We start from the raw sequence: 13,835 nt of genomic DNA on the forward strand, positions 1-13,835 counted from the left end.
TGGCGCCACGGGTCCCGCGGCCGAGAGAGAAAAGCGCCGGCCGCGTCTCGTCGCTGCCACCGCTCTCGCCTCCCCGAGCAAACCGTCCCGCACCAGTATCAGGTCGACGCCATAGAAACGCGTCGGATCTCCGCAATCGCTGCCCCGAGCGCCTTCCTCGACTAAAAGAAGCGTGCGACCTGGCTGTGCACTGCTTTTTCCGCCGCCACCAAGACCTTGCAGCCGCGTGTGCTCCGCATATCGCCGTTGGAACGCGCGTGCCAACCCGTGCCGACACCCTGGGCCGCTCGTCGACATGTTCACTCGGGTTGCGAATGTTTTCCTTTTTTTTTTTTTGTTTGTTTGTTTTTTTTTTTTTTTTTTTTTGCTTTTCTTAATGGGTTGGCTGTTGTCGATTTTTGTGCTTTGCTCACGATAAGCGACGCGCGCTGCGCCTCTCTGTCGTGTCTTAACGACTTTCCGCAATCTCGTTTCACTGTGCACGTTCGGCGAGCGCGTTTCTGCTTGCGACAAGCTTTTTTGCCAATCGCTAGCTGTCGCGCGCGCGAGGAACGTGCAGAAACCTATAAACGCGTGCCCGCGAGCCTTGCGGTGAAGCTCGATGCGCGGCGACGGCCGCCGCGGAGCGAGTGTCGGCTCTCAATGTTTGGGCTCGCCTTGTGGCCACCATTTTGCTCGTGCTGTCTTTGCGCGTCGGAGACTAATTAGAAATTTGATTAACGTTATCGCTTCTCGGCCTTTTGGCTAAGATCAAAGTGTAGTATCTGTTCTTATCAGCTTAATATCTGATACGAGTCCTATTTGGACTCAAGATATTAAACTAATTTTTGCCATTTGGCGCCGTGAAGGGGCTTGCTCCTCCGGCGCCGCGGGTTGTCCCGGCGTTGCACTGCTGCCGGGTTCGGCCCAAGACCCCCTTCGGGGGGCTGTAATCAAATCCAAAATGAGAGAAACAACCACTATAGGGAAAAAAAGCACTGCACGCTGTGCGCCGCGTTTCGCGACATTCTCTGGCGCTGTGTTCAAGTTCATTTCTCGATACACCGCCTGGTGCAGGCGACGCACTGCTGCTTTTCGGTGCCGTGGTGTGTTTGCGGTGGGTATTTGTTTCGTATACATCGTGTTATATATAAAACTCGGAAATGGCGTCCAAAACAACTACGTGCGTGCATGCGTCTGCTCGCAGCGCGCAAAGTACCACAACGGTAAATACAAAATGATCGCTGCAGTAGGCATTGCTTGCCATACATAATGCTTCGCTGCTGTGTCCTATACTCGAAAACACTCTATCTCTCTCTGTCACACACACACACACTCTCGCTCGCTCGCTCGCTTGCAGCGTCTGAAGCGCTCGCGCAGTTTAGAGGTCAAGCAAAATAAGTGCCGATGCTTGCGCAACTGCCACGGGCTGACCCCTGTACCGCACTGGCAATGGGGCCTTTCTCCGTGTTTGAGGACTACTTTTACGCGATCGAGACAATCTGTTTATACAGGTGCGGCACGCGCGCACACAGACACACAGCTAGTTGGCCCCGCATCTTTTCCGAGTGCTACGAGTTGTGCCGCGCCTCCGCCAGATGGCGCCACGGGTCCCGCGGCCGAGAGAGAAAAGCGCCGGCCGCGTCTCGTCGCTGCCACCGCTCTCGCCTCCCCGAGCAAACCGTCCCGCACCAGTATCAGGTCGACGCCATAGAAACGCGTCGGATCTCCGCAATCGCTGCCCCGAGCGCCTTCCTCGACTAAAAGAAGCGTGCGACCTGGCAGTGCACTGCTTTTTCCGCCGCCACCAAGACCTTGCAGCCGCGTGTGCTCCGCATATCGCCGTTGGAACGCGCGTGCCAACCCGTGCCGACACCCTGGGCCGCTCGTCGACATGTTCACTCGGGTTGCGAATGTTTTCCTTTTTTTTTTTTGTTTGTTTGTTTTTTTTTTTTTTTTTTTTTTTGCTTTTCTTAATGGGTTGGCTGTTGTCGATTTTTGTGCTTTGCTCACGATAAGCGACGCGCGCTGCGCCTCTCTGTCGTGTCTTAACGACTTTCCGCAATCTCGTTTCACTGTGCACGTTCGGCGAGCGCGTTTCTGCTTGCGACAAGCTTTTTTTGCCAATCGCTAGCTGTCGCGCGCGCGAGGAACGTGCAGAAACCTATAAACGCGTGCCCGCGAGCCTTGCGGTGAAGCTCGATGCGCGGCGACGGCCGCCGCGGAGCGAGTGTCGGCTCTCAATGTTTGGGCTCGCCTTGTGGCCACCATTTTGCTCGTGCTGTCTTTGCGCGTCGGAGACTAATTAGAAATTTGATTAACGTTATCGCTTCTCGGCCTTTTGGCTAAGATCAAAGTGTCTAAGATGCTAAGTGGCTAAGATCGCTTCTCGGCCTTTTGGCTAAGATCAAAGTGTAGTCTAGGTATATTACCTGACCCTCGGGAGCTCTTTTGGAGAGCTCCTGACATTCCTGGAACGTCTACAAGCCATGGACTCGGCCCTGCTGCCCTCGGACCCCTCGGACCTGCTGCGCTGCTGACCGGCCGCCATCTTGGAGGCACCGGCCGCCTGGATCACCACTTGGATCGCCGCCCGGATCGTCTCGGCTGCCTCTTGGATTCCTGCTGCCCTGGAGGACCTGCTGCTGTTGCATGGGCATGCTATTTTGAAGTGTTGTGCCGCTGCATGCCTGCATGGTGTTTTTGAAGTGTTGCGATGCTCTAGTCATGGATTCTAAAGTGTTGTGATGCTTCTACCTGCCCATAAGGCATGTTGTCTTGAAGTGTAGTGCTGCCACATGAAAGCATGGTTGTTTTGAGGTGTTGCGATGCTTTAGTCATGAATTCTAAAGTGTTGTAATGCCTCTACCTGCCCACATGGCGCACCCTGGCGCTTCGGCGATGCTCAGAGTGTAGTGTAAAACACACACTTTAAAGCAACCGTCGCTCGTGCCAAACTTTGCACAAACTTCTGCCCAGAGCGGCCGCTGAACCTCGGCGCTGCTCGCAACAGCTTGCTGCCTGCTCTCAGAGGCAGAATGACCAGGATCAGCAGAACCTGATGAAGCGCCACAATGGCAAGCGACAGGGCGCCAGTTGCGAGGCGCCGCAACAGCGGGATCCCGGTACCCACTCCGCGGACCCCTGAAACCCCGCCCACTCCACCGCCAGACGAGGGGCACCAACCTCGCAGAGATGGAGATACTCTCTTTATCTCCTTTCCAGCCCCTCAGCCTTTCAGGTGCACAGAGGCGGGCTGCACGTCAGCATACTCTGCTGCTGCATGGACGAACAGGCGTCAGTCACTGCAGAGGCACCTCGAAGGAGACCACGGCATGCGAATTCGCCGTACGGTCAACGTCTGTGCCCTGTGTGGGGACACGCTAGGTGCAAAGCCCACAACGCACCCCTGCCTGGCCAATGGGAGGGCTAGCGCAGCCCCCACACAACAACGATTCCAGTGCACTGACTGCACGTCGTCCTTCCCTTCTAGGAAGGGCTTGCACAACCACACGCTTTGGCACAAAAAAGAGGAGGCCAAGCGACAGCGTGCAGCCAGCTCACAGCAAAGCACCACCCCAGGAGATGACGAGGGGCAGAGTGAGGGGCAGCCGCCGGCACAAGCCACACCGGCATCAGGCAGCACTGCGAGCCGGCTGAACGCCCAAGCTCCCAGCAGCCCAGAACCAGGCCTTGGGGAGGAAAGCCAGACGCTAACCCCCCACCAAAGTAACACCCTTGCCTCGCAGGCCACCGGGGACTCCACTCCTTGCCAGTCGGACCGGTCTGCCACACCCACCCAGCTGTTCTCGCAGGAATGCCCCAGCATGGGAGGGAGTCCGCAGATCGACGACAACGCAGGAGGGGAGGAGGGTGAAGGAGACAACCCAGCAGCCGCGCTTGTCGATGACAGCTCTGTTCTGAAAGAACACACGAAAAAGCTGCAGCGCGTGCTCAAACTGGAGCCAAATGACGAGGCCTGGGACCAGTTCCTTGAGGTTCTCGAAGACGCTATGACCACAGTGGCAAGCACTGTCAAGCTGCCCACTACCACAGGGGAGGGAAGATCCCGGCGCGAGGTCAACGCCGCAAATGCACAGCAGATCCAGACTCTGTACCGTCGCAACCGCCGCCGTGCGGTCCATCTGATCGCTGAGGGCCCCTCCCAAATGTGTCCAATCCCGCCGGGGGAACTGCAGGAACACTTTTCCGCAGTATGGGGGAACAAAGAGGCAGATACAACACTGCTGACGCAGCGACTGCCAGCCCCAGGGGAGGTGAACATGACCCCACTCACAGCAACAGAAGTAGCGGCAAAACTCCGCCGCTGTGAGAACACTGCCCCCGGCAACGACCGACTTACCTACCACCATTGGAAGTCCGTCGACCCTGAAGGTTGCTTCCTGGCAGTAGTTTTCAATGTCTGCCTGCAACATCGACGAGTTCCGGACTGCTGGAAGGTGTCCCGCACGGTACTCATCTACAAGAAAGGCGAGAAGAGCGATCCCACAAATTGGCGGCCCATCTCCCTTGGAAACACTATCGCAAAACTGTACGCCGGATGCCTTGCGTCCAGGCTGCAGGGGTGGTTGTGCGACCATGGGGTCCTGTCGCAATGCCAAAAGGGGTTCCTGCCACACGACGGGGTGTTCGAGCACAACTTCGTGTTGCAGGAGCGCCTTGACGCAGCGCGTACAGGGGGGGCTGACTTATGCGTGGCGTTCCTCGACTACGCAAACGCCTTTGGGTCCGTGGCCCACAACGCCCTCGTTGAAGCGGTTCGAGGTGCAGGGGCTGGAGACGCCTTCACCAGCATTGTCCGGGACCTGTACAAGGACAACTCCACCGCCATCATAAGCGAAGGAGGTATGACGGAACCAGTCAACATCAACGCTGGTATCCGCCAAGGGTGCCCACTCAGTGGCCTCTTATTCAACATGGTACTCGACCCAGTGATCAGGGCAGTACAAGGAGGTGAGCGGCAGCATAAGATCCTGGCTTATGCAGATGACCTGACCCCGATAGGCAGCAGCCCAGCAGAACTGCAAACACGCATCAACGTGGTAGCTGCACTATCAAAGAAACTGGGGCTGGAACTCAACCCGAGGAAATGCCGCACCCTCCACATGTCTGGGCAGACCCCCGTGGGAACCAGGCCCACCACGTTCAAAGTCGGTACCGAGGAGATACCGCACATAGGCGACTTCGAGAGCCATGCTTTTCTTGGCCGCCCTGTTGGCTACAGGGTACTACCTGACACGGCCTGCGTAGATGACGCAATCGCCCTAGGGAAGCGCCTCCTCACGTCAATGCTAGCCCCCTGGCAGAGGCTGGACGCCATCAAAACATTCCTGTACCCGGCACTGAACTTTGCCATGCGAGTCGGAGCCGTGGGAAAAGAGGAATGGCGCCGCCTCGACGACTCTCTGCGACCCCTCATCAAGCAGACGCTGTACTTGCCTGCCAATGCATCAAACAAGTACCTGTACGGCAGCGCAGGTGCAGGAACTGCGGGGATTCCAGAGGCAGCCGAAATCAGTGACGCATGCCGCATCGACGGCGCGTTCAAACTGCTCTCCTCACCAGACAGCGAGGTTCGCGACCTAGCACTGCAGGCGCTGACCAAGGTGACGGAACGAAGGCTGCGGCGACCAGTGACGGAGGAGGATATGGAAGCCTACCTATCGGGCGAAACGGAAGGAGACTTCCGGGCCACAGCGACCCAAGTCCAATCAGTCTGGACGGAGGCACGCAAAGCCTCACGACGCATGGGAGTGGCCTGGGAGCTCGGACCAGAGGGGGCGCGGATCACCTGTGGAGACAAGACAATCTCGCCCAAACACAGGCACCAGGTGGTCCGCACCTTGCGAGGCATAGCCACAGCAGCCAATGACCAAGCATTGCAGGAGCAACCCAGCCAAGGCAAGGTGATGGAATGTGTCGCCGCCGACCGTGCCAGCGCACACTTTATGCGGTCCGGTAGGTACACTAGATTCGCCGACTGGCGTTTCGTCCACCGAGCCCGGCTGAACCTGCTGCCCCTCAATGGCGCGCGCCCTTGGGCCTCCGCAGCCGACCAGCGGTGCAGAGCGTGTGGCTACCAGCAAGAAACCTTGCCACACGTCGTCTGCCACTGCATGGTCCAGAGCCAGGCCCTCACACGTCGCCACAACGCCATCGTGGACCGCATCAAAGCGGCTGCCATGCCGCGGTTCACGGTGAGCCACGAGAACCGGCCGGTCGGAAACTCGAGCCTGAGACCGGACCTGGTACTGGTCCGAGGGGAGGAGGCCATCGTGATCGATGTAGCCTGCCCCTTCGACAACCGCCGAGCTGCGTTGCAGGAAGCTCGACGGGCGAAAGAGGACAAGTACGCAGGCATCAAGGAATACTTGTCCCGGCGCTTCCAGCGAGTCACGGTGGAGGCGGTCATCGTCGGTGCCCTGGGGTCCTGGGATCCAGAGAACGACCGGGTCCTGCGCCGCCTCTGCAGCAAGAGCTACCTGCGGACCATGAAGCGCCTGGTCGTCAGCGAGACCATCATGAGGAGCAGGGACATCTACGCTGCGCACATTGCTGGGAAGCGCTAGGCGCCCTCAGATAAAGGGTCTGCCCCTGATGTTTTTTTTTTTTTTTTTTTTTTTTTTTAGTGTAAATAGCTTTTGTATAAATTCTTTGACAACCCTTTATAGGCACTTATAAATTGTATAAATTCTCTGACAACCCTTTTTAGGCACTTATCTTTCTCTTTTTCCTCTTATTTTTATACTGTATACGTTTAAAACATGTATAATTTAAATCATTTGCACCATCAAATGTTATGAACATATAATAAAAACTCTGTTCTTATCAGCTTAATATCTGATACGAGTCCTATTTGGACTCAAGATATTAAACTAATTTTTGCCATTTGGCGCCGTGAAGGGGCTTGCTCCTCCGGCGCCGCGGGTTGTCCCGGCGTTGCACTGCTGCCGGGTTCGGCCCAAGACCCCCTTCGGGGGGCTGTAATCAAATCCAAAATGAGAGAAACAACCACTATAGGGAAAAAAAGCACTGCACGCTGTGCGCCGCGTTTCGCGACATTCTCTGGCGCTGTGTTCAAGTTCATTTCTCGATACACCGCCTGGTGCAGGCGACGCACTGCTGCTTTTCGGTGCCGTGGTGTGTTTGCGGTGGGTATTTGTTTCGTATACATCGTGTTATATATAAAACTCGGAAATGGCGTCCAAAACAACTACGTGCGTGCATGCGTCTGCTCGCAGCGCGCAAAGTACCACAACGGTAAATACAAAATGATCGCTGCAGTAGGCATTGCTTGCCATACATAATGCTTCGCTGCTGTGTCCTATACTCGAAAACACTCTATCTCTCTCTGTCACACACACACACACTCTCGCTCGCTCGCTCGCTTGCAGCGTCTGAAGCGCTCGCGCAGTTTAGAGGTCAAGCAAAATAAGTGCCGATGCTTGCGCAACTGCCACGGGCTGACCCCTGTACCGCACTGGCAATGGGGCCTTTCTCCGTGTTTGAGGACTACTTTTACGCGATCGAGACAATCTGTTTATACAGGTGCGGCACGCGCGCACACAGACACACAGCTAGTTGGCCCCGCATCTTTTCCGAGTGCTACGAGTTGTGCCGCGCCTCCGCCAGATGGCGCCACGGGTCCCGCGGCCGAGAGAGAAAAGCGCCGGCCGCGTCTCGTCGCTGCCACCGCTCTCGCCTCCCCGAGCAAACCGTCCCGCACCAGTATCAGGTCGACGCCATAGAAACGCGTCGGATCTCCGCAATCGCTGCCCCGAGCGCCTTCCTCGACTAAAAGAAGCGTGCGACCTGGCTGTGCACTGCTTTTTCCGCCGCCACCAAGACCTTGCAGCCGCGTGTGCTCCGCATATCGCCGTTGGAACGCGCGTGCCAACCCGTGCCGACACCCTGGGCCGCTCGTCGACATGTTCACTCGGGTTGCGAATGTTTTCCTTTTTTTTTTTTTGTTTGTTTGTTTTTTTTTTTTTTTTTTTTTTGCTTTTCTTAATGGGTTGGCTGTTGTCGATTTTTGTGCTTTGCTCACGATAAGCGATGCGCGCTGCGCCTCTCTGTCGTGTCTTAACGACTTTCCGCAATCTCGTTTCACTGTGCACGTTCGGCGAGCGCGTTTCTGCTTGCGACAAGCTTTTTTGCCAATCGCTAGCTGTCGCGCGCGCGAGGAACGTGCAGAAACCTATAAACGCGTGCCCGCGAGCCTTGCGGTGAAGCTCGATGCGCGGCGACGGCCGCCGCGGAGCGAGTGTCGGCTCTCAATGTTTGGGCTCGCCTTGTGGCCACCATTTTGCTCGTGCTGTCTTTGCGCGTCGGAGACTAATTAGAAATTTGATTAACGTTATCGCTTCTCGGCCTTTTGGCTAAGATCAAAGTGTAGTATCTGTTCTTATCAGCTTAATATCTGATACGAGTCCTATTTGGACTCAAGATATTAAACTAATTTTTGCCATTTGGCGCCGTGAAGGGGCTTGCTCCTCCGGCGCCGCGGGTTGTCCCGGCGTTGCACTGCTGCCGGGTTCGGCCCAAGACCCCCTTCGGGGGGCTGTAATCAAATCCAAAATGAGAGAAACAACCACTATAGGGAAAAAAAGCACTGCACGCTGTGCGCCGCGTTTCGCGACATTCTCTGGCGCTGTGTTCAAGTTCATTTCTCGATACACCGCCTGGTGCAGGCGACGCACTGCTGCTTTTCGGTGCCGTGGTGTGTTTGCGGTGGGTATTTGTTTCGTATACATCGTGTTATATATAAAACTCGGAAATGGCGTCCAAAACAACTACGTGCGTGCATGCGTCTGCTCGCAGCGCGCAAAGTACCACAACGGTAAATACAAAATGATCGCTGCAGTAGGCATTGCTTGCCATACATAATGCTTCGCTGCTGTGTCCTATACTCGAAAACACTCTATCTCTCTCTGTCACACACACACACACTCTCGCTCGCTCGCTCGCTTGCAGCGTCTGAAGCGCTCGCGCAGTTTAGAGGTCAAGCAAAATAAGTGCCGATGCTTGCGCAACTGCCACGGGCTGACCCCTGTACCGCACTGGCAATGGGGCCTTTCTCCGTGTTTGAGGACTACTTTTACGCGATCGAGACAATCTGTTTATACAGGTGCGGCACGCGCGCACACAGACACACAGCTAGTTGGCCCCGCATCTTTTCCGAGTGCTACGAGTTGTGCCGCGCCTCCGCCAGATGGCGCCACGGGTCCCGCGGCCGAGAGAGAAAAGCGCCGGCCGCGTCTCGTCGCTGCCACCGCTCTCGCCTCCCCGAGCAAACCGTCCCGCACCAGTATCAGGTCGACGCCATAGAAACGCGTCGGATCTCCGCAATCGCTGCCCCGAGCGCCTTCCTCGACTAAAAGAAGCGTGCGACCTGGCTGTGCACTGCTTTTTCCGCCGCCACCAAGACCTTGCAGCCGCGTGTGCTCCGCATATCGCCGTTGGAACGCGCGTGCCAACCCGTGCCGACACCCTGGGCCGCTCGTCGACATGTTCACTCGGGTTGCGAATGTTTTCCTTTTTTTTTTTTTGTTTGTTTGTTTTTTTTTTTTTTTTTTTTTTGCTTTTCTTAATGGGTTGGCTGTTGTCGATTTTTGTGCTTTGCTCACGATAAGCGATGCGCGCTGCGCCTCTCTGTCGTGTCTTAACGACTTTCCGCAATCTCGTTTCACTGTGCACGTTCGGCGAGCGCGTTTCTGCTTGCGACAAGCTTTTTTGCCAATCGCTAGCTGTCGCGCGCGCGAGGAACGTGCAGAAACCTATAAACGCGTGCCCGCGAGCCTTGCGGTGAAGCTCGATGCGCGGCGACGGCCGCCGCGGAGCGAGTGTCGGCTCTCAATGTTTGGGCTCGCCTTGTGGCCACCATTTTGCTCGTGCTGTCTTTGCGCGTCGGAGACTAATTAGAAATTTGATTAACGTTATCGCTTCTCGGCCTTTTGGCTAAGGGTGCTACATAGTCCCGGACGGTCGTCACAGCGATCCTGACTTAGTTTTTTTCTTGTGAGAGCAACGGCGCGGCCTCAGGTCGCAGTAGAAGTCGCACGAGCTACAAGTTGCCCCAAAGCGAGCGCAAGTGCGCTTCCCCGCACGGCGCGCTGCGCTGCGGGGAAGCCAACGCCGCGCAATGAAGTTCCGAGCGCCGCCTCCAAAGGAGCACTGCTTCGAGTTCAGTGCTCCTAAGGAGGCCACCATCGATGACATAATCGACGGTTTCCACCTGGCCTTGGGACCTGGAGGACTGCGAGCCCTCCAACATCAAGGTGCGACTCGATTCTGTGCAGCGGTAGCTTCGGCGGCCGCTGCAGAGAAGCTCAACACGGCCGGGGACATCACAATCCTCGGAGAGAAGTGCTCGACAACCTGTGTTGGGCCGCAGGTGGTCTTCATGACTGCCTTGCGGCTCAAACTGTTTGTAAGTAATGATGACCTGGCGGCTGCACTCGCCCCCTTCGGACGAGTCATCAGCATCACGGACCAGACTTTTAAAGGCCACCCGACCGTCGACAACGGAACCCGCAACATCAAGCTTGAAATGCACAAGCCCGTGCCGAACTTCATGTTTGTGCGCGGGTGCCGGGTGCAGTTCGAGTACCGGGGGGTTAAGCGCGTGTGTTCCAGGTGTGATCAGCCCGGCCACAACCGTGGAGAGTGCAAAGCCCCCTGGTGCGACCGCTGCCGGGCCTTCGGGCACGTCGCAGAGAGCTGCACCGCCGGGTGCCGCAAGTGTGGCGGCCACCACGCGACCGCCGACTGCATCAAGCCCCGATCGTACGCCGCCGCGCTGGAGGAGTTTCCGGCCCTTTCCGGCGGCGCAGGGGAACAGCCAGGCGCAAGCGGCAACCCGGAATTCGAGGCGGAAGACGCGGCCACCGAACAAGACGACACCGACGACGACAACGCCTCGTTCACCCTGGACGAAGTTTCCTCGCCGCTCTCGCCCTTCGGGGACAGCGACAGTGTCGCGGAGACCAGCGCGGAACACCAGGGCGACACACCCGCCGTCTCAGAGGCGCAACAACCCAACCTCGACGACCACAACACGACTAAGACGACGCCCCTGCCTCCGAGAGGACGCGGGGTAACCAGCCGCGCGAGCGCAAAGGCCGCCAAGCCGGCGTTGCCTGGCGCGAGCGGCGTGGTACGCCCCGCGGCCCCGCCCTCCACGGCCAAGCCCACGTCCCCCTCGGCGACAGCGCCCGCGAGTGCTCCGCCGGACCGTCGAGCGCCACCCCCCAGCAGCGCAGGCGACGCCGCCGACGGCGCCGTGCAGGACATGGACCTAACCAAAGACCCTTCCAAGCGAGGCCCGCCCTCGAGCAGCGACTCCGACGGTGCCAAAGAACACAGTAAGAAGTCCCGACCAACCTGAGTTGTATTTTGTTTAAGAGAAACACATGTCAATGCAAGTAGTGCCATATTTTATTATAATGCTAGTGCATCTTATTTCTTTGAATGCCCAAGGCTTCCGCGGCCTGGACAAGCAAAGGGAAATTATGCACTTCGCACGGGCGCAAAACGTTGACGTGTTGTTTCTTCAAGAGTGCAATTTTCGTTCGCCTCTTGATGTATCTTTATTTCGCTCGCGGTTTTCGGTTGATGCTTTTTTCTCGCTTTCAAACTCGGTTTCTTGCGGCGTAGGCGTTGTATTTTTGCGTGCTGCGCTTCGCCAGAAAGCGCACGTTATCTTTGGTTTAGACGGCCGCACTATCGCGGTCGAATTTGTGCTTGGCTCGCAGCGTGTGCGCGCTGTTAACGTGTACGCGCCTGCGCAGCGCAACCTTTCTTCTGACTTTTTTAGTTCACTCGATGTTTATTTTCTCGATTGTTATCCTACGTTTTTGGTCGGTGACTTCAACTGTGTGTTGGATCCTGTACGAGATGTTCGCGGGCCGGGTCAGGGCAAGCCCTATCGAGGTGCGCGCGCGTTGAGCGAGCTCGTGGGGCAGTTTAGGCTGCGGGATGCTTGGGTGCACCTTCATGGTCACGAATTCGCAGCCACCTGGTCAAGGGGGCGGTCGGGGAGCAGGCTAGACAAGTTTTTCTTGCCGCCTGAGCTAATCAGGTGCCTGGAGAGCTGTCAGGTGCTCACTTTCCCTGACGACGCGCCGCGCATTTCTGACCATGCGCCTGTGTCGGTCAGGCTTCAATGCGCGGAGCTAGGCCCCCGCCAGGACTTGTGGCGGATGGACCCCTGCCTTATGACTGACCCCACGAGCGTGGCTGGCATTAAAAGCGCGTTGGCGGCAGAGGTGGGGGAGGAGAGAGGTTGGGACGCGCTGAAGGAGAGCTTTCGAGAGGTGCTGGTCAGGGCAGGGCGCGAGCGTAAGGTCCGCATCACCCGCGAACTGAACGAGACGCTCCGCAGGTTGCGAATCGTTCAGGGCGCGGGCACGCTCACCTTCGCGATGCGCGACTACGCGGCTCTCCTGAAAGCGCGGTACGACCGCCTCTTGCGGCAGTCGTCGCGCGCTGCTAGCCGCGCTCTTGTCTTAGGCAGGCCGATCGCGGACCCCGCGGTGCTTCGGCACATTAGGGCAGGCGCGATCGACGAGGAAGGGCCAGCGCGCGTGCCTCACGTAGGGCTGCCCGACGGAAGTGTCAGCTCCGACGTGAACGACATTCGCGCGGTCTTTGCAGGCCACTTCGCGCGTTTGTTTACGTCGGAGAGTGATGTTCAGGACGGGGCGCGCCTCCCAGAAGCGGTGAGGGCATTTTGCGGGGACTTACCTTTAGTACCAGACCACTTGGCGGAGCGGCTGACCACGCCCGCCACGTGCGAGGAGGTGTGGGAGGTACTGAAGGGGATGAACGATGCCTCGGCCCCTGGGCCGGACGGCATCCCCCTATCGTTTTACAAAGTCCTCTTCCCCGCGCTCAAAGCACCGCTTCTGCGGATGGTGAACGAATTTCTTGAATGTGGACGCAGACCTGACTCGTTCACCGCGGGTCGGGTCTTCCTGATCTTGAAACCGGGCGGAGACCCTGCGGAGCCGAGCGCGTACCGGCCCATCACGCTGCTGAACGCCGACTACAGGCTGGTGGCATCGCTGTTGGCGAAGCGCGTTAGCGCCACCCTCCCGCATGTCATCAGCTTGTACCAGGCCTGCAGTGTTCCGGGCAGGACAGGGTTCTCCGCCCTCTCCCTGACCAGAGACCTTTTCACGTTTGCGACGCGCACGGGCATAGCCGGGTGTTTCGTCTCGATCGACCAGGCAAAAGCCTTTGATCGGGTCGAGCACCGGTATATGTTCGCTGCGCTGGGCTGCTTTGGCTTCCCACAGGTTTTCGTGGGGAGGCTGGCAGCCCTTTACACGAATTTGACTTCTACCCTGATTGTCAACAACGCCCTCAGCGACCCGTTCGCCGTCACGCGCGGCATAAGGCAGGGCTGCCCGCTCTCGCCCATGCTGTTCGCGATATGTATTGACCCGCTGCTTAGGCGCGTGGCAGATTCCGTCGCGATCAGGGGGTTCCCACTACCCGGCCAGGGTCAGGTGAAAGTCTCCGCCTATGCGGACGACGTGTCCCTGTTCTTGCGGGACGAAGACAGCTACGCAGCGTTTCTACGGCTGTTTGGTTTGTACAGCGAGCTGTCTGGCGCCCAATTGAACAGGGGCAAGAGTAAGGCGTTGCGTTTCGGCGCGTTCGCGTCAGACCTGGCCGGGGATGTGGAGTGGGTGGCAGCCGTGCGAGTGCTGGGCGTGACATTCCACGCGTCCGGGGAGGTCGCAGACGAGAGCTGGCGCGAGCTGCTAGGGAAGGCGGAAGTCAGGCTGGAGGTGGCTTCTCAGTTCCAGCTTTCGTTGGCGGAGCGGAGC

At 57.7% G+C, this 13,835-nt stretch overlaps 1 protein-coding gene, 2 non-coding genes and 1 pseudogene across 3 annotated transcripts; all 4 read left to right on the top strand.

Moving 5' to 3' along the window:
* Positions 1–724: 724 nt before the first annotated feature.
* Positions 725–915, top strand: LOC144150398 (U2 spliceosomal RNA). Its single transcript, XR_013318548.1, has one exon. It is a non-coding gene; the product is annotated as a U2 spliceosomal RNA (small nuclear RNA).
* Positions 916–2,859: 1,944 nt separating this feature from the next.
* LOC144148324 (uncharacterized) lies at positions 2,860–3,976 on the top strand. The gene is made up of 2 exons (XM_077679875.1): positions 2,860–3,852; positions 3,969–3,976. The coding sequence occupies exons 1-2, from the start codon at positions 3,054–3,056 to the stop codon at positions 3,974–3,976; spliced, it is 807 nt and encodes a 268-aa protein (XP_077536001.1). The 5' UTR covers positions 2,860–3,053.
* A 2,813-nt stretch (positions 3,977–6,789) lies between these two features.
* On the top strand, positions 6,790–6,970 carry LOC144150313 (U2 spliceosomal RNA; annotated as a pseudogene).
* Positions 6,971–8,358: 1,388 nt separating this feature from the next.
* Positions 8,359–8,549, top strand: LOC144150399 (U2 spliceosomal RNA). Its single transcript, XR_013318549.1, has one exon. It is a non-coding gene; the product is annotated as a U2 spliceosomal RNA (small nuclear RNA).
* The last annotated feature ends 5,286 nt before the right edge of the window (positions 8,550–13,835 follow it).

Source organism: Haemaphysalis longicornis, unplaced genomic scaffold (genome assembly GCF_048455015.1).
Source record: "Haemaphysalis longicornis isolate Haplotype H1 unplaced genomic scaffold, Haemaphysalis longicornis Haplotype H1 scaffold_8, whole genome shotgun sequence".
NCBI lineage: Eukaryota > Metazoa > Arthropoda > Arachnida > Ixodida > Ixodidae > Haemaphysalis > Haemaphysalis longicornis.

Bases quoted from the DNA above. Each gene is read 5' to 3' on its own strand.
- LOC144148324 (XM_077679875.1), top strand. From the start codon at position 3,054: ATGGCAAGCGACAGGGCGCCAGTTGCGAGGCGCCGCAACAGCGGGATC.